Source organism: Lemur catta, chromosome 17 (assembly GCF_020740605.2).
Source record: "Lemur catta isolate mLemCat1 chromosome 17, mLemCat1.pri, whole genome shotgun sequence".
NCBI lineage: Eukaryota > Metazoa > Chordata > Mammalia > Primates > Lemuridae > Lemur > Lemur catta.
This window is the reverse complement of record NC_059144.1, coordinates 11,213,268-11,239,731: the sequence shown is the minus strand read 5'-3', so window position 1 is coordinate 11,239,731 and position 26,464 is coordinate 11,213,268. Positions and strand designations below refer to the sequence as shown.

Below are 26,464 nucleotides of genomic sequence, written 5' to 3'. Positions count from 1 at the left end.
CTTGGAAAATGTCATGATTTTAAAAATTATGAAGGAATTTAAGCCCAAATGCTCCATGTGCTTTGACTTCACATGTAAGGCCAATAAAAGGCCCCACCATTTGTACACCAGGATCTGATCCAAAAGTCTATCTTGGCACACCATGGCTCCAGGTGGTGGACTGTTAACTAAACTCTATTTGCTGGGTCACTTACTGGGACTCAAGAAGATCACTGGTGAAATTCTGTAATTGCTCTACCCCTTCTTTTTGAATGCTTTAGGATATTTATAACTTGAACAACAGAATGCCAATTCATATGAAATTGCTCAGAAGTCAAATTTAAGTGGATTTTTTTAAAGGTGAGATTATCAAATATTTCATAAAAATAATTGCCTTAAAAAGCAAAAAGTTCATATTTAAACACCGCCAATCTTATGTTTTAAAGAACTAATTTTTCTTTCTTCTATTTTAAAAAGCAATAGTGTTGAGCCAATATGGTTAGACACCATTATCAGCAAAAATAGCAGTATTGCATTAAGGGAAATTTTAGTTATTGTACAACACTGTCTGAAAGCACATAATCCTTTCTTTGACTGAGACTTTCCCCACCCCCATGAGGACATGAAAAAGATAGTTACCCCCAGAAAGGCCATGCCAATAGTTTCTAAATCTGAGAACATCTCAAATCTGCCACCAATGATTAATTATACCCACTTGTAGATTTCAAAGGTGTGTCTAGAAGTAGCTATGCTCTATTTCACGTATTATGAAAAATACAGAAGAGTAACTTCATTAATTAGTGTCTAAGTAGAAGGGCAGATTACAGCATAATTTTCCACATGGGTGAATCAAAGAAACAGGACATGGGATTACAGCATTAATTCGTTGGTTCTGAATATGTTGCTAGCTAAATAGCTGAAGAATAATTACACCCCCAAACCTTTCACTGGTTTAGTGTCTTAAGAACTGTGTTCTTCACCATTAATTATTGGTGCAATTAACTATTGATGAAACATGTCAAAAATACATGTCGGGAAAATATGATAAATGAGGAAGCCTAAAAGGCACATGGCCATGGCCGTTTGACATTATGAAATGTCTGTTTTTCCAATGTTGTTAAGGAGGGACATAGTCCACATAAGTGTATTATTCTCCAGATACATGCAATTCTGAACCTGCAAGTATCAAAACTCTAATCTGAACATTTTGCATAGAGGGCTTTCTAAAACGTGTCACACTTCTCCACCTTCTGCAAGCAAAGGCACTGACTGCCATAATGTCACAATTTCCACATGAATTCACTACGATCCACTGGTCTTTTTTATAAATGTCCCTTCCTCATTACAAAGTACCCACTGTCATCTCTTTGCAGTCAGGACTACACTCCTCTTGTGCGTTGCTTTCAGATTTTCTGTGGGCATACCATCAGAGGCTGTATGAGTGAGACCTCAGGTTAAGGTAGTCAGAAGGTTTATTTCAAGCTTCATGGGCCTTGTCCATGTGCAGGTTATAGTCCATAGCACTAAAGTTTTTAAGGGAAAAAGGAAGAAAAGGACGAGGTGGGGCAAAGGAAAGGAGGGAGACCAATCACAGCCATCTGTTCCAAAATGCTTAATAGGAGCCAGGCACTGGGCTGAGCACATCCTGCACCCTTGCTTCTGTAACCCACATCCTGAACAACAAGTGGGGTATCAGTGAGTAAATTAACAAGGAAAGAAATCGGTAATTTTTAGATGGGCTGCTTCTGTACATGTCATTTTGGTATTAGATTTATATAGAAGTTTTGTATTATAATAATAATACAATAATGTCTTGCTGAATATCTATGTTGAAAGTATTTAAGCTATACATTCCTTAAGAAAATGATAATTCCCAAGATTCAAATTGGGTATACTACCAAAACATTAAGAAAATACTTCTGGAAATGTGCCTCCCTCAGTAATTCATACCCTTCCCACCAAACCTCCTCCAAAGAATTGTCTACCCTGTAGACACATGTTTGTTTAATCACTCGGCAGGATAATTTCTTAACTGGAAATTAAATTTAAGTAAAATATAAATAAATAAATGAATAAAATTCAAGTGTTTTGTTCCTTTAAAATGGAACCTGTAAAATGGCACTCAAACCCACACATATTTAGATAAATGCAATTTAAAACAACAAAATACTGTTTTGGACTAACAGACTGAAAACAGTTTTAATAATGGAAAACATCCAGCATTAATGTGGGTGTAAGGAAACAGAACTCTACTGGTTGAAATATAAATTGACATGATATTTTGGTTGAAAAATTTGGTAGTATATTAAAATCTTAGTATTTATGCAAATATCTGGGTATTTCTTACCCAAAATTCCACTTCTAGGTATCTATATTAGAGAAAAAAAATAGCATGAGTACTTGATGATATATGTACAAGGCTTTTTACCACAGTGTTGTTAAAAAGTTGAAAACAACTTAAATTTCCATAAATAAGGAATAACTAAGTCAATTACATTAGTGCCACATCACGGCCAGGCCATTATGCACTAGGCAGCCATAAAGATGATGAGCTGCTATATTAAACTAAAACATACAATTAACAGAACATATGATCATACGTTCAGAATACATGATCAGAGAGTATGTGTACACACACACACACACACACACACACACATAGCAACTGTTAGGTCCCTAACCTTTTTGGTATCAGGGACCGGTTTCATGGAACACAATTTTTCCAGGGACCAGGGGGTGTGGGTGGGGAGTTGGCAGCGGGGGGAGGTGGAGCTCAGGCGGTGACGCAAGCAATGGGGAGGGGCTATAAATATGCTTACTTGCCTGCCGCTCACCTCCTGCTGTGTGCCTCCCCATCCCGCTCCTAACAGGCCAGGGACTGGTACTGGTCCACAGCCTGGGGGTTGGGGACCACAGCGTTAGACTACTTACGAGATCCAAAGTAATTAATTTGTGAAGATTTCTCACAGTTTAAAAGCTACCTACTTGTAAGTATATTCAAAATAAAATTTCTTTAAAGAGTGTAATTTCTTAAAGGGCAGGAGGGCCTATTTGCCTCTGCTGACACTAACAAGAGAAACTTTATAAATCAGGAATAAAGATTTGAAAGGTGTGAGAGAACCAATTAAAAATGTTATCTCACTCTCAAAATTTCTTTTCTTTGAATGCCTTTGGCTTGCATTAGTATTTGTATCATGACCAAAAGGGTTTTACAAAGAGAGGATTATAATGTACTTAGGTATTAATAAAAAGAAAGTAATGAAAGGTAGTTTCCTATGAGGAATTTTCTCTTTCCTATCCTAAATTAGGTAGATAATTTGTATCTGAATTTACTTGGTGAACTTTTAGACACATGCTGTCAGGCTCTCAGAATGCAAATCAAATGCTCTACGCGGAGAGTAAAAATGGAATTGCTTTACACTGTTTGCATAATGTTCAACATCTGCAGGTAAGTTTCTGGCCTCCCTCTGCTTCCTTTCACCACCAAACTTCTCTAAAGAGTGGTGACCGACCATTCCCTTGCCTCACTTCCTTACCTCTCATTTATTCAGTTCATGGCAATTTGTTCTCCACTGTCCAACTCTGCCCTTCAAAGAGAGACATGATCAGAACCCAATCCAGTGGCCAGAGGCAGGGCACTGGTTACTGAGTGGCCAAGGTTGGCCCAGAGGATCCAAAGGGATGAGTTTGAGAGACAACTGAGGCGCAAACCCTGGGGAAGGCAGAGTTCAGAGCTGTGAGAACAACAGAAAAAGAAGCAAATCAGGCTGGGCACCCAGGGAGAAGCCAGTGTCCAGGCCGGCAGCCACCCCTCCTTCTCATCCAAAATTCATCTAAATTTTCTTTAATAAATAGAGAAGGATTCAAGTTAACTATTTCTTCTTAAATTAGTTTTGGTAAGTTGTGGTTTTCAAGGAGTTGGCCCTTTTTATCTAAATCACTGGAGTTATTGACATAATTCAGAGTACTCCCTTATTATCCTTTTAATGTCTATAGCACCTGTAGTGATGCCACCTCTTTCATTCCTGATATTGGTAATTTGTCTCCTTTTTTCTTGATCAGTTTGCTAGAAGTATCAATTTTATTCTTATAATCTGTGCCTTTTTAAATTTCCAAATCTAATAGCCTCTTTTTTTGTACTCCGATGATTTGATTTCCCCGCATCTTTTGCCACTTTAAGAGTCTTTGATTTCTATCACATTCCACTCCCTCTCTTCTACTTTTCTTTCTTATTATGTCATTTTCATCTTTCCAAATTCTGTCCTGGTCCTTTGCTTTTTCACTTTTAAATATCCTCCTGAACAAGACAATCTCCTTTATTTTTATTATGTCCCCACTTACCTACAAACGGACAACTCGCAATGTGTATCTCCAACCTGGCTTCTCTCTTGATTTCTATTTCCAACTCTCTCCTGTCCATCTAAATCTATTATTTCTACTTGCAGCTAATGAAATCACCATCCCCCCTAAACTTGAAAACCCTGAGTCACCATTAACTCGTTCTTATCTTTCAACTTCTCCATCCAACCGGTAACCAAGTGCCACTTTCCCTCTGAAACGTCTCTCTGCATCTATGCACCTGCGCTAACCTTTCCCCACCTGGATCTCTGTGACCTATCACTGTCAGAATTCCTCCCACACCTGGAACAGCAGCCACACCTGCCTGCCTGTGAATAGTCATTCCAGGGGCTTTCCTGCCTCTATGCCTTTCCCCGTGTTGCCTCTCTGACTGAATTCTGACTCATCCTTCCGGAGAAGATTTGGAGGCCACCTTCTCTGTGAAGGCTTTTTTCTTTCAAATTATTTTTTTCTTTGAGTTATAATAACATATAGTAAAGTACACAGATCTTAAGAGTGCAGTTTGATGAGTTTGGACATACACCTCCATCAATATACAGAGTGTTGGTTGCCATCATCTTGGAATTCCATCTTGTCCCTTCCAGTGTCACTCTTCTTCCACCACAGGCAACCACTGATCTGAATCCTATCTCTACAGATTTGTTTTTCCCATTTAGTAAATCATAAAAGTGGAATCAACAGTACTGTACAGAGTTTTTGTTTCTACATCTGCCTTTACTCAGCATAAACCTCCTGAGATTAATTCATGCTGTGTTGTATAAGTAGTTCATTTCATTGAATTGCTGAGTAATACCCACTGTATGATGTATCACAGTCTGTAAGTGTAAACGCATTTACTCACTGATGGACATTTAGAAGGTTTTTGGGCAGGGGGAACAGGGGAGGTTGTAGTGAAGTTGACTTCTTCTCTCTCTGCACTTCCCTCTTCTAAGCTACACACATCACAGTTTATTATAGATGGGTCTCTCTCCCCCACGTAACTCTAAGCCCCTTTGTAATGGTAATATTTAATATTTCTTGGGCACTCACATGTAACAGGAAGTGCACTAAGTGCTTGACTTTCATTAGCTCATCAATCACCACAACATCCCATGCTGTAGACAATATGCTTATACCCACTGACAGAGAGGAAACTGAGCCCTGCAGAGGTCACATTCCTTTTGTAAGTTAACCCATCTGGTGAACAATAGAACCAACATCAGAATCGAGATCGATCTGATGCCAGCATCACAGGTGTTTAACAATGATGCCGTAATACTACACGCCTGTTCTCACTTTTTAGAAATTTACATTCGGTACTTTTCTAAAGAAATTCAGCATTCTTCAAATATGGCAATGGTTGATCCAAAAAGATATAATTTATTGATAAGCCAACCAATCACCCTTGTGAAATGATTTCATAATGTACTCTTACTTCAAAACAGCCACTCTATTTTGCTCACAATTTTGTCAGCCAGAACTCTGGCAGTGCTCAAGCTGGGCAGTCCTCACTTGGGGCCGTTCATGCGTTTGCAATCGGATGTCAGCTGCACGGCAACTATATGGGGGCTCGCCTGTGCTGGACGCCCACGATGGCTCACTCACACAGCTGGCAGTCGATGCTGATGGTCAGCGGGAGCCAGCTGGGGCTGTTGACCCTTGTGATGACATGTGGCCTCTGCAGACTTCTTAAACATGGCTGACTTCCTCCAGAGCAAGTATCCCAAGAGAACCAGGCAGAAGCTTCCCAGCCTCCCAAGTCCCAGAGCATCCCTTTTGCTACACTCTATTGGTCGAGGCAGTCACATCCAGCATCTGCACTCTATTGGCCGAAGCTTCACGCAGTGGGGAGGCAGACCCCACAGCTTGATGAGATGAATAGCAAGGTCACATTGCAGGGGAGCCTGCAGGGTGGGAAATGGTGTGGCGGCCACCTTTGAAAAACACAGTCAGCCACAGCCAGCTCCTTGAGATTGCTGGACTTGGGGCCCGTCGCATGGGGAACTTGATGGCAAAGACCTTCAACTTGGAAAAATCTTCCTTGGGGTCAATAGCATCTTCATTCACTGAATGTCAGAAAATAGGTGGGTTTTACTGGGAAAACTGAATAGGCAGATTCATTTTTAAGTTTGTTTTATTTGGAAGTTATTCTACTGGTGTGGAACCAAGGATTACGTATTTTCAGAAACCCCTAAGAAGTAAATGCATAACTTTACAGCCACATAGAACCAAATGAATATCATCAGTTAGTTCTGCAATTATGTCATCAAGGGGAACCATAAACATCTCCAAATGAAGTAATGCTTACAGGTATTATAAAAAAAGTTTAATCCAAGCTATGCTCACTTAGCATTGGTCATTTAAAGACTCTTGTTATGGTGACTGTCACAGTGAAGCTTAGGTTGTACAAGGCACTGCTTCAACTATACCTGGCTTTGCGAATGTGCAGCTGAGGGTAGTGGTTGTGCCTGTGACATACATACACCGCGAAGTCCTCTGAGTTTGTCAGACATGGAATGTTCCCCACTTGGTCAAAAACAGTTACGAGGGTCGAGCCTAAATCACAGAGACATAGAAACATGTCCTCATTTTGCCAAGGAATAACTTTGGGACTTCAGAACAAAATGTAGTTTCCATTCTAAATTGTATTTTAATTGTTATAATCAAATATGCACATGATACATTTAGGAGTTGGAGATAATTCTTATTTCCCATTCCCCAAAGCACCATTGTGAGCACGAGTTTTCTGTGTTCACTACTTGGGACAGGAACTGGTTGAGCGGACCTTACCCAGGCTCATGTAGAATGGCACTATGAGAAATATGAAGTGCAGTTCTGGCACTGACTTAAACACGGTTCTGGCAAGGAAAGAGAGGATGGGATGAATGTTAATAACAAAGCAATCCCATTAGCTGGCACTTTATGCAGATAAATGCTATCAATAAAAAAATGAGATGTTCATAAATCTATGTGGGCTCCTGTGCACCCTGCCTTCAGAGGCAAGAACATCTTTAAAGCAATTTTTTTTCTTCTCTACTCTTCCTTGGATTCCAAAGGGCCCCTTTTCTATCTGTCCCATGGAGGGAGAGAGAATAAAGGGTGCCATGTTCATATGGCACACCAGATTTCTGCTAATATTAACCTCTGACCTGGCATCTGGATGGTCTGGTGTGGCATTACAAAGTGATTTGAAAGCTGAGGCCAGTGCCCCCAAATGTCTGTGCAGGCTGTCAAAGACACATCACCATGACTCAGTAGATCTGCTGATCATATTTCTATGCACCTTAGTATTCAGGATGCTTCTGCAGTCTGTCATGTTAATAAAAATTTCCAAAGATAAGATTGAGGAAAACAGTTTTTAGAAGCACCCAAGCTTGTAATGCTTTACTATTCTCCTACTCCCCCAAAATCCTTTTTTTTCTTTTTCTTTTCCTTTTTTTTTTTTTTTAGAGAGACAGGGTCCCGCTACATTGCTCAGGCTGGCCTCAAACTCCTGGCTTCAAGCAATCCTCTGGCCTCAGCCCCTCCAGTAGCTAGGACCACAGGCATGCACCACCATGCCTGACGTTAAATCCATTTCTTTAAATGACTCCATTACCCATTTTATTCAAATGATAACAGTTAAAGATGTTTGTGGAATGGAGAATAGATTCAAAGAATTATTTTCTTTCAGAAATATCACTACTATTCAAAATAAATACCTTAGTATAGCCGAAACTACAAGCAAATTAAACACACCAAAGAATTTCATGTCATTTAAAAAAATATTTCAAAACTACTCACAGGGTCTCTTTCATGTTCACCATCTGTAAGGCCCCATCCACTCACCGAATAATCTCTTTGCAGCAGCCAACGGAATACTCATCCACAGCCACAAAGAGGTGCATAAACAATGTATTCAGAGGCTGAAGAAGAAGAGAGAACAGGGATTAAAGGCTGAGTCAGCACTCAGGCTAGGTCAGTGCAGGCTGGGAGGAGGGTTTCAGGGCAGCCACAGACACAGCTGCTAGCACTTGGAGACGATATTTTATGTCTAAGGATGAGACAACCAGGCAGCCTTTGAGCTGTCTCACTGGCTCCGTTTGCTGCCTTCTGTCCTCCTAGCTCAGAATTATTCAAGGAAAGAGGGATCGTAAATGAGGCCAGAGCGCCTGCCCTTCCTCCTGCCCTCACGAATGAGCTGTGGGCAGGGAAAAGCCTGCAGGGGAGTGAAATCGATTATTAACTCAGTAGTCTTGTCCTCAGGGGTGTCTATGCCAAGTGAAAGACAATCACCCTTTTCCCAAGGCTCTTGTGTCAGCAGCTGCTGCTCTATTCATGTGACATGAGGGAAAGATTCTCTTATGAATTTGAAGGGTGGAAGGCAGATGCCACGTTATGAATCCAATGGCTTGTTTTGTTCAACATTCCCAGAGTCAGAATCAAATATTACTCTCGGGATCCAGAAAACCTGGGAGCTGAAAACTCAAAGCAGCAAGATTCTAACATGACTTTCAGGCTAAATCTTCCAAGTTTTTAAAGAACTTTGTCCCATAGTTTCAAAGACTTTTTAAGTGATCTAAATTAAATCTACACACTGATCTGCTCAACTCAGTACCCCTCTGTTCATGAGCAACTCCTTAAATTCTAGAAGTAGGGCAAATGTGAGGTGGTTGACTGCACCCAAATCAGAATAGCAGGAGCACTGCCTGTGTTTCTTTTTTTCTGAGTTATTTTCTAGATAGCCTTGCATGATGTGCCTCATCTGCATTCCTGTTGGATGGTGTGTGACTCAGAAATGCTCAGAAGAAATTGTACTGTGCAAGAAAAGGCAAGAGAAGAATCACAAGTTTGATTCATGAGCTTGAAAACTCCTAAAAGGCAAACACAAACCCTAAAGTCCAGATGACAACAAAGAAACGATTTTCAGCACTTGTTATGTATTATCAGCTCATTTAATACCACAATACTCTTATTCAACATCTGCCTTACATTCTGAATAGGACTAGCCTTAGGAGTACATGGTTTATTACTTGCTTGATTTGTCTCCCAAATTCTCTCTTCCATCAGAAATATTACAATTCAAAATTTATTCTTTAGCTTTAAGATAAAAATCATTACTTCAGTTGCAAATATCCTTAGAATAGGTAATACATTAAACCTGAAAGCTCTATACTAGAGCTGTCCAATAGAAAAATAATTCAAGCCACAAATGTAATTTAAAATTTTCTAGTAAATACATTTAAAAAGAATAAATCAGTGAAATTAATTTTTGATATATTTTATTTAACTTAATATATTCAAATTATCTTCATTTTAACAAGTAATCAATATAAAAATTGTTAATGAGACATTTTACACACTTTTTTGTACCTACTAAGTACTTGCAATCTGTTATATATTTTATCCTTACAGCACATCTCAATTCAGACCAGCTACATTTCAATAGCTACCTATGGCTAGTGGCTACCAAATTGGATGGCCCAACTCTCTACTGTCTTTGGAAATAGCTCAGAAAGAAACAATCTTAAGAGAACAAGAAATGAAAGTGAAATGAGTTTATGAATAATAGTGTTAATTTATAATTTTCAAAAAGGCAAAATCATAACCTTAATGCAAATATGAAATGAACACATGTCAGAGATTTATTCAACTTCAACTCATCAATTAATGAGGCAACTAGTGAGATGATAAAAATAATTCCTTGTACTTGAAGAGCTGGATACTTCAGGTGATTTAATAAGGGAATATAAGAATAAGATTGTTAGGTTAGATACAAAATGGTTAACATAAGGCCAAAAACCATAACCTTTGAAGTTAGTTCTTTCACCAGAGGAGGAATTATTTACATCCAAATGGACAAAAATCTACAAGTTAATCACTGCTCCCACAGAACTGCAAAGTAGACTTTCAATAGAAAGTCAGAGGTGCAAGCATTGGACTGAAAGAATCTTTTTGGTCTATTTCTAAGTTTGGGATCATTTTTCTGACAGTGACACCTGGGCATATGGGTGGCAGGGTTAGGAAGGAGCACAAAAGACAATGGGAAGGCACCATCTAGCTGAATAAAATGCTGAATGATTTGCTTAGTGGGATGCGTGTGTGCAAGCCCACACAGGTGGGAGGGGTGAATTCACTCATGCACCCATTTGGCATTCCATCTTCTTCTGACATCAGGGCTCTGGGGACATGCCGCTGAATTCCACCAAAAGGCATGGGTGCTGCTCAGAGTTGCAGCCTTGGGCTCTCCACAGAAACTGGGGCCAGTCTCTGGCCTGGCTCTGGCAGGCTGTACACAGGGAAAGCTCCGGCTTGGCACCAGGTACCCAGGCTGGACTCCTGGGAACCACTAACCCAGCTCTTGTTAGCCAACAGGTTGTCATGTGCCTGCAGCTAGAAGACATCAAATGAGCCAAAGTCCATGAGGGCGCTCTGAAGATCACAGAGTGTGACATAAGTCTGAGGCTCTGCTGTCATTATTACAAGGGCAAATGTGTAGATGACAGGTAGCCTCCTAGCATATTAAAGACCTCGGACACTGACGCCCAGAGAACAACGTGAAACCTGGGAAGCACTTGTCTGACACTTCCACTAATTCCTGCTCTCGGCCCTCATTAGCTGAGAATGATCTGGACCTTGCCAGTGGCTGGCTGATTGGGCTACTGTCTACCCTTTCCTTTCCCCTCTGGCCTCACGCTCAGCCTTCCTTTCCTCCCCACCAGCTAACTTCACTTTTAACTGTCATGACTTCATATGCTTTCTGTGTGAGTCTGGAACTGCTTGGTCCCAAATCTGCAAAGACATAATTGCAAACACAGGACCTCCCTTCAAAATTCAGGGTGTTCTAATAAGCATTGTGCTTGATTTCTTACTGTGCATGGGATATCGCTGTCAAGCTCCCGGAACAATGACACCCAGTCATCCTCCTTGGCAACATTCCAGTTGGGATAGTCCACAAAGGTGGCTTGGGCCATGATCTCTTCCTTGTCATTGTGGAGAGTGACGGCAAGGTTTGCTTTTTCTCTGTGGAAATGATGAAAATTGCAAACATGAATAAGATTACCAAAAGTGAGATGAGGACATGTCATTTTCTCCTTCCTTTGGCTACTGGAGCTCAGCTCTGATAATCTTTGGAAAAGATGAGAATGATGTTGCAGCAACTTTGGGAGTACATTTCTCAGGACAACTGGTACCATCAACTAAATTTGTATTTAAAATTACGTTTCATGGGGAAGGTATTATACCTACGATATTAAGTATCTAATACCCTTCCCTTGGAGATTGGCCAGGAGAATATTTGCACAGTTTTCCATATCCTCTCCATGTTGTCAATACCACTGTGTGGGCCTAAACACATATAGCGAGGGTGGCCAACTGTCTCTCTTCGCCCAAGACAGAGGGGGTGCACAGGATATAGGACTTTCATGCTAAAATAAATAAATAAATAAGTCCTGGACAACCCGGGATGAATTGGTCACCTAAGCACAGCAGCAAAGCTAAGAGTTTAGCTCCATCTCGATCAGCATCCTTAAGCAATTTCTTCAAACCCAGACCCCTGGTCCCTTGGCTAATCAATTCATATGGAATCTGAGCACCTGAGATATCACCTGATCCAGCTGCAGAAATGGAGAGTCTGCAGAGCCTTGCTTAAGTAAGGCAACCTGGAGAGTTTATAAATAGCCCAGGGAGGGAAGCAGGCATGCCAACTCATGTTCTAGTGGCTGTCGCAAAGGGACTGTCTTGACAATCCCACCCAGCTGCTACCCTGTCCTGTGGCCCATCAAGACAACAAGAGCTATCACTTAAAGATAGCATACAGTTTACTACATGAAGAAATATTTCTGCATAAATTTAAATGCAGTTTTTGCTTTCTCAGCAAAATGTAATCTGGTTATCTTAAGTTGGAGGAAAAAAAGATTTAAATATTCCTTCAAGGCCGGGCGTGGTGGCTCACGCCTGTAATCCTAGCACTCTGGGAGGCCAAGGTGGGTGGATCGCTTGAGGTCAGGAGTTCGAGACCAGCCTGAGCAAGAGTGAGACCCCGTCTCTACTAAAAATAGAAAGAAATTATCTGGCCAACTAAAAATATATATAGACAAAAAATTAGCCGGGCATGGTGGCACATGCCTGTAGTCCCAGCTACTGGGGAGGCTGAGGCAGTAGGATCGCTTAAGCCCAGGAGTTTGAGGTTGCTGTGAGCTAGGCTGACGCCACGGCACTCACTCTAGCCCGGGCAACAGAGCAAGACTCTGTCTCAAAATCAATCAATAAATAAATAAATAAATAAATAAATAAATAAATAAATATTCCTTCAAAAAACAATGTAGGACCCTGAAGCAGGAAGGGTATTAAAACAAACAAACAATGCAGGAGTTACCCATTTTCCTTCTTGAGCAGAATGACGGAGAAGAAAACATAACTGAAGGCGGAGGGGAAGAGAAAATGGGGAGAATAGAAAGTTACATATGCTTTCTGGTTGTGTTTTTATCACAAAAGGAATACAGTCTCAGGGAATATAAAAATGAGAAAATATAAAAAGAGAAAAAAATCTGAAAAATCACCTTTAATACCACCTCACTTACATAACCAACCAATGTCAACACTTTGGTTTCTATGTCTCCAAACTTATCTGTTTTTGAGGGCAGCTTTATGTTGAAATGTACTTTGTGTGTTTGAAAAAATGGAACCACACAACCCATCCTATTTGTAGCTGCTTTTTCCCACTTGACAGCATAACATTTTACTAGAGCAGTTCACCAAACAGCAGTCTCTCACATACATACAATTCTTGAATTTCAATTTTTCTCTTTAAATCAATTTACTTTTGGCTTAGATAAGAATTTTAGTAAAAAATTTATATCAGTACCATAAATGGAAAACCAGTATCCCTCACTATAAATAGAAGATAACTGTAAAAATAAAGATACAACATTTAAAACAAAAATTTCTCATGCATGTTATCAAGAAAAAGCATCTTGGGTACTGCCAGATGTATGGGCATCTTTGGGAAACATTGTGCTCAGGATGCCAATCCCAGCACCTACAGCCACTGTCCCCTCTCACAGGAAGTCATGGGTAGCTGTATCTGATCACACCCCTCAGCCACAGGGCAATGAACCAGGGGTGCACCTGGCCCAAGGGCCCCACCCAAGAACTACCTATCAAGGAAAGAAGCCAGCAGATTGTCTGACTGTCCCTCTGGTTTCTAGAATACACTATCCACGTAGGGGACTCTTTAGCAGGAAGACACAACCCCACAAATTCTCACTGAAGCCCTGGACCCTCTTTCACCCCTGAGGTGGCTCCCTCTAGCTCTTGGTCTTCTGGGCTTCTCTGCCCCAGACTCCCAGAGCCATGCCCTATGGCTTCCAGCTGAGAATTCTCCCTTTAGTACAGATGAAAAAGCACCCATGGCATAAGACCCTGTGCATTTCAGCTCTGACCATAGTGGGGGTGGTGGGAAGGAGGAGGTGGACAAAAACTGGGGACAGGGCAGCCAACAAACTCTTCAGGGAGGCAGGGGACAATGTGTTCCTGGAATCCCAATTCACATTTGAAATGCGTTTATCCATGAGAAACTTAGGATGGTGGTTAGGGTCTATAGTGCAATTAGCACAGTACTATACTGCAGACATTATAGATTAAATAAGCTTTTGTGGGTTGGCCTGGGAAGCCAGCCATGAATTACTTTGTTTCAGTGGGAAAATACACTATAATTTCCAAATAACTGACTGTAAAAATTAACTTTTTTAGCATTATCCTTTTGTGTATATACTTTCCACTTCTTATTACCTCTTAGCCACTAGGTTCTCTACGAGACAAATAAAAACCATCAAGGGAGAAAGGAGGGAGGGACAGGGAGGAAAAAGGTAAAGGGAGAAGGCATATTTTTAAAAGCTGGATTTTAAATTGTTCTTTGTAATAAGTCAAATGCAAACTCAAGGAGCCCTATTAATACACACACATGTATTTCACACACAATAGAAATGACAGATCTTTTCATTAGAGTTATGTCTCCTTTATTCAGCCAATTTAAGAAACTTTCCAAATACAGCCAAAACTTATTTTCTATAACTATACTTGATGGAAATCTTGGTGAAACAGCATCCGCCTTTTCTGCTTGGTTTAAGCATAAAAGAAGAGACCTCAGAGCTCCCCTGCACCCATCAGACACGGAACGGCAACCCAGGCGTGTGTTCCACCTGCTCTCATTGCCACTGTGATGTCTGTGTTCAACAAGGGGGATTCTTTTAGCTCGTTCCCAACTCATCTGCCACGCCCAATCTGCTCATTTTCTCCTATAAAATCTAGCCAGATGTTTAGGTGAGATCAGTTTTATTCATTCCTGTATCTCTGATTGAGCAGCCAGTCAATAAAACAAAACCAGATAAATTGACCAGAAAAAGAACCACCGTTTTTTGAAATGCCTATGAAATAAGTCGTTAAGTCTTGGGGATGGCCTGGCCAGGGGACCGGAGTTACTTAATCTGAAAAACAAAAGACGATCTGGGCTTGGTAGCAGCTGTTTTGGAAGCTCTAGGACATTCATGAAAATGTAAACTTACTTTCACTTCCGAAAATATGCTGGCCTCTAAGGTAGGTCTCGACATTTTTGTTTACAAGGATCCCTTTTTAACATACTTCTTTTTTGCTACTCCCCTCCCACATGACATAAATGATTATACTTTCCTATCTGTCAAACCAGAAATATAAACACATGATACATGAGGATTTGAGGTACCCTCACAATCACTCCAAGACCCAGCAGAAATATGAAGCTTGTCTTCAGAAATAACTGTCTATCAAAGGCCAAACTATCAGGTAACTAGTATGTGACTTTGTATGGTAGCAGTCCCCAACCTTTTTGGCACCAGGGACCATTTTCACAGAAGGCAATTTTTCTATGGACCAGGGTGGGCAGTGGGGGTCGGGGGATGGTTTCCAGATGATTCAAGTACATTACATTTACTGTGCACTTTATTTCTATTATTATTACATTATAATATATAATGAAATAGTTATACAACTCACCATAGGTTGGGGACCTCTGGTGTATAGGACTTGAGAAAATAGATCTGTGTAAGGCTTTTGAAAAAATTCTATAGAAAGGTTCCAGTTGTAACACACCCCACCTCTGCATCCCATCTTCTGCATACCCCATAAAAAGATCGGCTGTTGAAGGCTGAGGAAAGACTGGCAGCTGCAGGGACAGCAGGATCCCCTGGCCCTCCTGCTCAGGCTAGGCACAGCTGACAACCTTTGCTGACGCAGGACATGAGAGAAAGCGGGAAGATGGCACTACGTTTGGGGTTTGAGCAAGGGGAAGGCTGGAGTTTCTGGAGTTGCTGAGAAGGGGAAAGTGTGGGAGGAATGGACTGAAGGCAGGGGAAGATCATGCTACGTTCAAAGTATCTACTAGGTATCCAAGCAGTGGCAGCCACCAGGAAGCTGGATGAATGAATTTGCAATCCAGGAGGTACTGTCATTGATATTAGATGTTTTTCCCATTTATGTCATAAATTCATACAGAATTGATTTTTTAAACTTTTGTATGACATGAGGTTGGTCTTTATACTTATTTTCTTTTCCATATGGATAACACCTTGTCACAGCATGATTCACTGAATGGCACATCATTTCCCCACTAACGTTCTCATGCTGGTTTTGTCACCATCAAGTTTTCACACACACGTCTGTCTGTTTCATGGATCTCCTGGTCCATCAGTCTTTTGTCAATTCCATTGCCACACTGTCCTGACTGCTACACACACAAGTCATTAGTTGGCAAGTCTCCCACTTTATATTTCTCCTTTCAGATTATCTTGATCCTTGGCTTTCCCATATAAATTTAGACTCATATTATCAAATTCAACAAACAATCCTGTTAGAATTTTGATTGGGGTGGGGCATTGACTTTATAACATTGAATCTTCTTATCCAAAATGTGATATACCCCTTGATTTACAGTAGTTCCCCATTATCCACAGTTTCATGATCCACAGGTTCAGTTACCTGTGATCAACCACAGTCAGAAAATATTAAATAGAAAATCCCAGGACTAAACTATTCGTAAGTTTTAAATTGTGAGCTGTTCTGAGTAGTGTGATGAGATTTTGCATTGTCCAGCTCTGATCTGCCTGGGACACGAATCATGCCTTTGTCCAGTGGATCCACGATGTAGATGCTACTACCCATTTGTCACTTAGTATCATTTTAGTTTTCAGATCGACTGTCATGGCATTGTAGTGCTTGGGTTCAAGTCACCCTTATTTGACTTAATAATGGCCCCAAAGCACAAGAGCAGTGATGCTGGTAGTTTGGATATGCCAAAAGGAAGCCATAAAGTACTTCCCTTAAGTGAAAATTCTTGACTTAATTAAGAAAAAAATCATAAGCTGAGGTTGCTAAGATCTACAACAAGAACAAATCTTCAATCTGTGAAATTGTGAAGATGGAAAAAGAAATTCATGCTAGTTTTTTGTCATACCTCAAACTGCAAAAGTTATGGCTACAGTGCATAAGTGCTTAGTTAATATGGAAAAGGCATTAAATTTGGGGGTGGAAGACCTCAACAGAAACATGTTCCAATTGACAGCAATCAGGTGTGGTACTATCCTTGATTTCAGGCATCCACTGGAGTCTTGGAACATATTTCCCTTGGATAAGGGGGGGACTACTACCCCAAATTTAGTAGCTACTTTGTTTTATTTGCTCATGACTCCATGGGTAAGAAATTCACATAGGGTACAATAGGGGTATCTTCTGGGGCAAGAACCTCCAAGATGGCTTCTTCATTCACGTCTTGTGCCTCAGAGCGGGGAAGCTCAAATAGGTTGGGGGTTTGCTGGAAAGGCTGACTCGGGGCCTTTTTTCTTGCCATAGGATGGGCTCTGCAATTCTCCTCCGTGCAGTCACACCCCTTCTCCCTTGTGATATGGCCTTTCTAGGTGGTTTCCTCACATGGTCTCTCTGGCAGAGTGGCCAGACTTTTTACAGGGTGGCACAAGGCTCCCAACAGCACAACAATCGAAAACTACCAGGGAGGACTGGGAATACGGTGAGGCCAGAAAGGGCCAGGGTTCAAATATTGAAAGAGGTGCTCTCAGGCTTGTGCAGGGCCAGCACCTGGGAGTCAGTACCCTGAAGGCCTTCCGTGCCTCCTGCTGGTACCAGCCCTGCTGCCAGGACATCTTAAGGATTGTGCCTGGGACCAGGACAGCCCCACTTATACTGGGTGGAGTCACAGGCTGAGCCCAGATTTAAAAGGTGAGGACTATAGCAGGGGAAGGATACAAAAAGGCCTGGGGAATACAGGGAGGCATGGAAGCCTCCAATGCAATAAACTTCCACACCTGCTTCAGCTGTATTACATACATTTAAATTCACATATTTTATATGTAATATATTTATATTTACATAAATAGGCATATTCAATATATAATAGATAAATATATTTTAATTTTCATTCAACTCTTAATGTATTCCAATTTTTATTTTGATTTCTTTTTTGACCAATGAGTATTTATAACTGCATTTTAAAATATTCAAACATATGGGGGGTTCCTGGTTATCTTTTTGTGATGATTTCTAACTCCATTGCACCGTGGCCAAAGAATGTGTTGTGTATGATATTAAGCACTGAAATTTGTTGAGTACTGAAATTTATAGCCTAATGGATGGTCCATTTTTATACATGTTTCCACATATACATGACAAGATTTTGTATTCTCCAATATTGAGCACAGTATTCTACGTGTGTCCATTACATCAAGTTCTTTAATTGTGCGATTGTTGAAATCTCTTATATTGTTACTGATTTTCAGTTGCTTGATATCCCACTTATTAAGAGGGGTATATTAAAATCTCCCATTCTGATGGTGAATATATCTCTTTCATCTTTTGGTTCTACTGATTTTTGCTTTATATATTTTGGGTCAGTAAGAGCATATAAGTTTAAAGCTGCCATAACTCCCTCAAGAACTAAACATTTTACATTACATAGTGACCCTCTTTATCTATAGAGATGTTTTTTGCCTTAAAGTATATGTTGTCTGCTATTGTTACAGCAATACTAACCACTTGTTCTTCTTGGAATGAGATTTTGGCTGTCATATCTTTTTCCCGATACTTTCACTTTAAATATTTCTGTGACTTTATATCTTAGGTGTGTCTCATAAATAAAATATAACCATTTTTTGTTTTGTCTTGTTTTGAGCCAATCTCCCCATCTTAATCTTTTAAACTGAAGAATTTTGTCCAAAAGCAATTATGAATACTGCTATAGATGAATTTTTCTATCTTATGTGATTTTAATACATCCTATGTTTTTTATTTCTTTTTTCTTCCTCTTTTGTTGCTCTCTTTTAGATTCAGGATTTGTTTTAGATTTTTCATTCCATTTTTCCTTCTATAGATCAGAAGTTATAATCTCTGAGTCTATCCTTCTAATGATTATCTTAACCATGTTAACATATATTCCTAACAGAGTCTTTACTCTCTGTTCCAGTTATCAACTGATGTAAAAGAAATCATCCCAAAGCTTAGCAGATTAAAGCAACAATTTATTATTATCTCTCGTGATTGTGCAGGTTGACTGGGTTTAACTGAGCATTTTTACATAGAGTCTCTTATGTGATGGTAGTCAAATGGTGGCTGTGGCCAAAGTCATCTGAAGACTCAATGTCTAAAATAGCTCAGTCACATTGATAGTGGTTGATGGTGGTTGTTGGCTGGGAGCTCAGCTGACGCTGTCAAATGAAGCACTTCCATGTAGTCACGTGACATGAGCTTTTACCAGTATGGAATCTGGGTTCTGAGACGGCACATTTCAAGAGACCCAGTGGAAGTTGCAAGACTTCTCATAACCTGAGATTATAGAGTATCACACCTGCTGCTTTCCATGGGTTATAAGGGCCAGCCCTAATTCAGTGTGAGAAGGGACTACACAAGGGCATAAATGCCAGGATGTGTGGTTCACTGGAGGGAGGGAGGGCGGGAGGAGAAACATCTTTGTATACTACCTACCATATCCTTTTCTTAAATAACACCTGAAGAATACTGTCATTCTAATCCTGCTTCTCCCAATTTATATGCTGTATTTGTCCTGCATTTTAGTTCTAATGTATGATTTATACTTCACAAATTAGTCATTATTATAGCTTTATACAAGTCATTTTTTCGTAGATTTACCCATATATTTGTCCATATTTTTGTTTATATTCCTTCTTGTGTTTTGAGCTTTCCAGCTGAGGTATTTTTCCTTCCTCTGAGAGCATATTCTAAGGAATTTCCTTTATGCAGAGTCTATTGGTAAACTATCTTGGTTTTTGTCAGAAAATGCATTTTCCCCTAGGTCTTGAAAAATTGTTCCACTGGGTATACAATTCTAAATTGTTATTTTCCCTTCAATATTGAAGATATTCTATTGTCTTCTGGCTATCATTGTGGCTGGTAAGAAATCACCTATTAGTGTAATAATTAGTTCTTTGCAGATAAGTTATCTTTTCTCTCTGGTTATTTTTCAGATCTGTTTAGCTGTGGTATTTTGCTCTTTCATTACAATGCATTTAGTTGTGGATTTCATTATGTATTTATCCTGTGTGGGATTCATTGAGTTTTCTGGACATAAGAATTGGTGCTTTCCAATAATTCTGAAAAATTCTCACCCATTCTTTCTTCAAATATTGACTCTGCCTTCCTATTATCTCCTTCTAGAAGCCAGTCTAGAGTAGGCCCCATGTTCTGCTCTTATTTTTTGTTTCTCTTTGTGCTCAATTCTAGATAATTATTGGTATTGATCCTCTAGCTCATTACTTCTGTCTTTAACTGTGTCTATGATGATGTATAATTCATCAACTGAGCTTTTAACTTCAATCAGATTTTCATTTGTAGATGGTCTATTTCACTTTTATTCAAATCTGATTATTAACTTTTATGGTCTTTTTATTCTTGGATCATTTTTTTAAACTTATGTTTTCATTTTTGACAAAGTAAACATAGTTATTTACATATTTTGTGTAACTTAATATTTAAAGTCTTTGATAGTTGATTCTTCTGTATAATTTTTGTTTTTATTGGTTCTCACTAATGGTACACATTTCCTAGTGTATTTTTGACTTTTGACTTTGAGCTCATGCTCCTTGGAAGTTCATCTGTGGGCATTATTGGAAGTCTGAGCTGAAGTTGCATCCTTTCAACTCTGATTTGCATTTATTTCAGCCAGTCTCCTGGACACACTATTAACCTGTGACCATTTTAAATTAAATTCTCCCCTTGGTGTTTTTTGGGACCACACAGATAATTAACATGGATCTCAAACCAACATGTGCTTATGAACTCTCAGGAGAGACTTTATGCCCCTCCATTTCATGCTGAGGTTGAAAAAGGCTACTTTCCTTACTGTCCATTTATATTCAGTGGGTTTATTTGTTCATCCTTACAATGAACATCCCAGTTTTATACAAAGCGATCTCATATTTTCCTCCTTAGCTTGAGGGAGTAGTTACCTTCTGTTCTTTGCAAATTGTCAACAAGAAACATGAGGTTTCTTGGATGTGGCAAAAATCCTCAAAGAGAATGCTGGCACTGGTGTCTGCTTATCTCATGAGGTTCCTGATTTCAGTGTGATAATGTTTTCTGCACAGTCCTTAGCTTTTGTGTTTGTGTGTCAGTGCATATACACATTTTAGCTGTTCCCATCCAGTGGACATCATTAAGGTATTTAGTCCACCATAATGCCAAAAAATGAAATAATTTCACTGATATACATATTTTTAAAGCATTTTAAACATAATTCCCTACTGCCTTCCAGTAAAATTGTGCCCACTTATATTACATTCATCAGTGTGGTAAGCAGAAGCTATAAACTGTAACGTCTTAGGCTGGCCTTAGTTTAAATATTTCAATTGTATTTGATATGAAGCTTTATGAAATTCAAAATACTGGGCTATCTCATATTTTCAATAAAAATAATGAGGAACAAGCCAGGTGCAGTGGCTCATGCCTGTAATCCCAGCAACTTGGGAGGTTAAAGCAGAGGTTTGCTCAAGGCCAGGAGTTTGAGAACAGTATGGACAACATGGTGAGACCTCATCTCTAAAAAACTGAAAAAAATTAGCTGGGCATGGTGGCATGCACCTGTACTCCCAGCTATGCCAGAGGCCGAGGCAGAAGGATTGCTTGAGCCCAGGAGTTCAAGGCTGTAGTGAGCTATGATCATCCCACTGCACTCCAGCTTGAGTGACAGAGTGAGACTCCATCTCAAAAAAAAAAAAAAAAAGAGGACAGATTAAAAGATATTTGTATTCTGATGTCTACAGAAGGTCTATAAACAAACAAAACAGGGAGGAAAAGAGATCTTTTAAGAAAAAATTTATGCATACTTTAAAGTTTAGAAGACCATTTTAAGAGCAGTGGTTAAGAGCAAATCCACACTTTGCTACTCACTGCTTGGCCTTGAGCCGGCCTCCCCTTTTCATCTGTGGAATGGGCATAGTAGTAGCTACTTCAGAGAAGTGTCAGAATGATTAACTGAGATAATGTTGGCAAAGGACAGAGTCTGACATAAATTCTGAAAATCTGATAGCTAATACCATTAACTTGCCTCAAGTGAATCCACTAGTGAGTGTGCCAGTTGAGATTTGTTTTTTTTATTTGTTAATTGTTTATTTATCAAGAGAAACTATTCCTCAGCCCACACATTCACAGCTCAGGAACACAGGTCAGTGACAAACTTCTATGCAAATCAATCCAAAGAAATCCTTTTATATTCCAAAATCACTTTGCACTCTGAAAGATGCCAGTCTTCCTCATCTCCTCAAAATCTTTCATAGAATCATAGTTTCTGTAGAAATCTGCACATGCCTTCTTTCTTGGTGCAGCCATAGTAAAACTTACACAAAGCTGCAATCCCCAGGGATACAATGAATGCTCCGACAATATCAAACTGCAGATGCCTGGCCAGGAGGCCACCCATCTGAGGTTTCGTCAAAGCACTAGAAGCCATGGTAGTTACTGTCCTTGATGGTTATGCCAACCTCAACACGTCCCTTCCTGGCTGATGGAGAAATGAACTGCCAGCCATTGAGATTTGAGCCCAAGTTTGCTTGAATCCAAAGCCCATGAGAAACCTTTTCAATATGCATGTTGTTAAAGGACACAGATTGGTTGTTCCCAGAGATTTCTTGCTACATGTTTCTTCACTGAGCAGTGAGCTGCCCACTTCCTCATCATAAGCACCATAAAGACAAAGAAGTGGGATCCCTTCCTGGTGTGTGATAAAACTGATAAACATTTCTTGAGCTTACTTAGCTATGTACTTACAGAAGATAGATGATATTAAGCCTCCCAAATAGCTTCTGGGTAAATTTTCTAATGAGGTGTTTGATATAATAAATATCCTGCAATTCTGTTCTTCGGCAATGAACAACTTCTACCTTTCCTCTTGGAGAAGTCAGTATTGACATTTTTTATTCTGTCCTAAAAAGAGGGAAAATAGTCCACTATTAATATGATATGGCAAATCACCTTGGTTACAGTACACACAAAATTGAACATTAATTCAATTTCCATATGGTCAGAGTGAATGTGGTATGGGAGTACTGGTGAGACACATTTTCCCCTGGGTGTAGTCTGTGACGACTGTCACTGCAAAGCAGCTGACATGTTTCTCCACAAGAGAATAAAGTTTCTGAGAATTGGCCTGTTTGGAAACTTCTGCAACTGTATTCTTTGTTTCCAACAAAGCCACTTAAAAATATTCTAACAATAGGATTGAAAAATACTGAAAGGAATTATTTATGGATTCAGTGTCCTTTTATATAACATTTAATTGGCCACCATAGCATGTGGTCAAGAGTTACAGGGGAAATACTGGCAGCTGCTGCCTGTGTTCCAAATAGAATTCCCCAAACTGGAACCCTGAAAGACACTAGTCTTAAGAGATATTTTGAGACCAAGAATGTTCTGTGGTCAAATAAATGGAAGAAGTGCTTGCAATAGCCTTCCTGATGGGTGACCATATTCATTAAAGTCTTTGAGAAGTTCCATAACCAAGTAACCTGTTTTCTTTGTGAAACTCAACCTTTCCCACACCTTTTCTGAACAGAATCTCTAACGACAGCAACAGTGGAGAGTCTAATGTTCCAGAAAGATACTCTGAGAAATGCTACTTACAGAAATAGTAGTTCACAAATGATTTCATTCTCTCTCAATGCACCAATGTCTGTCTGTCTCTTGCCTTCTCTTTCTCTCTATCCTTCCCTGCCTGCCTTCCTTCCCAGGGAAAACCAATTTATTTTATTTTTATTTATTTTTTTAAGAGACAGGGTCTTGCTCTGGTGCCCAGGCTGGAGTACAGTTGTGAGATCATAACTCACTGCAGCCTCAAACTCCTGGGCTCAAGGGATTCTCCCATGTCAGGCTCCTGAATAGCTGGGACTACAGGTACACACCACCATACCTGGCTAAGTTTTTAAATTTTATTTTATTTTCAGAGACAAGATCTTGCTATGTTGCCCAGGCTGGTCTCAAACTCTTAGCCTCAAGTGAACCTTCTGCCTCAAGCTTCCCAGCTAGCTGGGATTACAGGCACAAGCCACTGTGCCTGGCTAGGGAAAACCATTTTATTATATATTAACCAGTAAGCTCAAAACAGGGAAAAAAATAAAACACGGAAATTAATAATGTCTAGACTCATGTCAAAGCTAGTCATAAATATTGTCATTCCTGGTTTTGGTTTTAACTTAAGAGCAGAATTGGAATGAGATGTCTTGTTTGTGAAGTATGATATAAACTAATGCTACAAGTATATAAGACTCTGAATAAAAAAAGAAAATATAATTAAAGAGCTGAACTTGGGGGGTGGGGAACAAGAAAAGAAGGAAGAAAGCAAGCAAGGGAAATTCTCCACCAAGGTGGCAATGATATTGTGAGCAGCGGCTCAGAAGTGATCAGATCTGATACAGGTTCTTGGGGCCAGAGTTTTAACATTCAACAGGGATATCATGGACCTCATTCCAATGGAACTGAAACTAAAACCATGCATCCAACTGGGACTTAGGAGGGATGGGCCCCTCAATGTATGAGTGAATGTGGGGACTAGAAAAATAAAACCCACCAGTCCAAGAAAATGACAAGGAAGCTTTCTCTACTCAAAGTTCTAAGTAGAAAACAAAACAAAAATACTTACTTACAGGAAGACCAAATTCTAGACTAAAGTGGGTATGGCATTCTAATCTACACTATCTGTGGAGTCACTAAGAACTTTAAATGATAGACTCTGAAAGAGACTATAAACTAAGTATGTTTATAATTATTATAAATATAGAAAGAGAAACAAAAGTCATGAGAACAGGTAACTATTAAAAAAGAACAGAAACTATAAAAATGGAAAATATGGTTACTAAAATTTAAACTAATCAGATGGGTTAAAGGCAGACAAGATTGAAGAGAATCAATAAACTGGACAACAGTTACGAACAAATTGTTTAGAAAGAAGCACACATAGAATTAGAAAGAAAACACAGAATGCAGTTAAGACACATGTAAGACAGAGTGAAAAAAATCTATGTCTTACAGGAATTCCAAAAGAATAAATGAAACGTTTGAATATAATGACTGATGATTTTTAGAATTGATGAAATACATGAATCCTCAGTTCTGAGCAGAAAAATAAAAATAACTCCTAAATATATAGTAGTGAAACTACAAAACCCAAAAGACAAGGAGAAAACGTTAAAGCAACCACGTAAAAGACGGACTGCTTATGAAAGGATAATTAGACTGACAGAATATTTCTTATCAGCAACAACAGAAGCCAGTAGTACAGGGGTTAGCAAATTTCTTCTGTAAAGGGCCAGATAACATATTAGGTTTTATAAGCCATATGTTCTCTTCACAACTACCCAACTCTCCTATTATAGCACAATAACAGCCCGAGACAATATGAACACAAATGAGCATGACTGTATTCCAACAAAATTTTACATAGGGACAATGAAATTTGACTTTTTAAAAATATAATTTTCATGTGTCATGTAATATTCTTTTGATTTTTTGCAAATGTTTAAAATGCAAAAAAAAAAAATTCTTAGCTCACAGGCCATACAAAAATAGGTGAAGGGTTGAATTTGGCCTACGGGCTATGGTTTTTACACTATTAGAATAGTATTTTTGAACTACAAAGGGAAAAGAGCCATTAACCTAGACTTCTATACCTAGTTAAACCATCATTAAAAAATGAAGGTGAAATAAAGACAATTTCATACAAAGACTGAAAGAAAATATAATTCAAACAGTCTGGCTGAAAGAACTAGGAAAAAGTGTATTTCAGGAAGAATAAAATTAACATAAAAAAGGAATAGCATACAAGATGAAATGCTTGGGGATAAGAAGGTAAACATGCAGGTATATCTAAATAAGCACTGATGGCCAAAAGAAAAAGATGATGAAAAATTTTTCTTTAAAAAATAAAAGCTGAACTGAATTAACAGACAATAAAAACACGTGAGATAAAAAGATGACAATCAGAAATAAAGTATTCTAAGGTGTTTGTATCTTTGAGCAGAGACTAGAGATGATTAAATCTATTATTCATTTGTTAAAGCCACTATTTATAGCCACAAATTTAAGGAAAATCACTTATGGGAAACATCTTTTTATTTTAATAGATATTTGTTTATTTTGTTAGGTGGCTCCTCTTTATGATAGTGATATAAAATCTTCTCAATTTATTTAAATTTTGAAAAATGAGATAACTTAATATTTAAATAATATGGGTGATACAGAGTCATGGCAAATATTTTGATATTGGTTATAATTGACTGCAGTTTTAGAAATCTTCATAAGCTTCTTTGAAAGCAGTATCTGCATAGGTAGATGTGATATTACTATATACATAAACATATGAATATATATTTTCCAAACACCAAGAGACTTACAGCTGTGAAAATTGTCTTAGCTAATGAGCTAGCAAGCATGAAAAAACATGGGGTAAATTTAAATGCATATTACTATGTGAAAGAAACCAATCTGGAAAGGGCACATATTATATAACTCCAACCATATGACCTTCTAAAAAAGGCAAAACTATGGAAACAGTAAAAAGATCAGTAGTTGCTAGGGGTTTCCGGGATAGAGTGATCAGTAGGTAGGAGCACTAGGCAGGAGC

The 26,464-nt window shown here is 39.1% G+C and overlaps 1 protein-coding gene across 1 annotated transcript in view; it reads right to left on the bottom strand.

The window, feature by feature from the left end:
- CFAP61 (cilia and flagella associated protein 61) overlaps positions 1-26,464 on the bottom strand; it is a 253,590-nt gene that overhangs the window by 225,924 nt on the left and 1,202 nt on the right. The window contains exons 2-6 of the mRNA XM_045528893.1: positions 22,618-22,773; positions 11,169-11,319; positions 8,146-8,222; positions 7,108-7,175; positions 6,747-6,873 (exon numbers count right to left, since the gene is read on the bottom strand). Coding sequence (XP_045384849.1) covers positions 6,747-6,873; positions 7,108-7,175; positions 8,146-8,222; positions 11,169-11,319; positions 22,618-22,760 — 566 coding nt within the window. The 5' untranslated portion in view covers positions 22,761-22,773. The remainder of the gene's footprint in view (positions 1-6,746; positions 6,874-7,107; positions 7,176-8,145; positions 8,223-11,168; positions 11,320-22,617; positions 22,774-26,464) is intronic.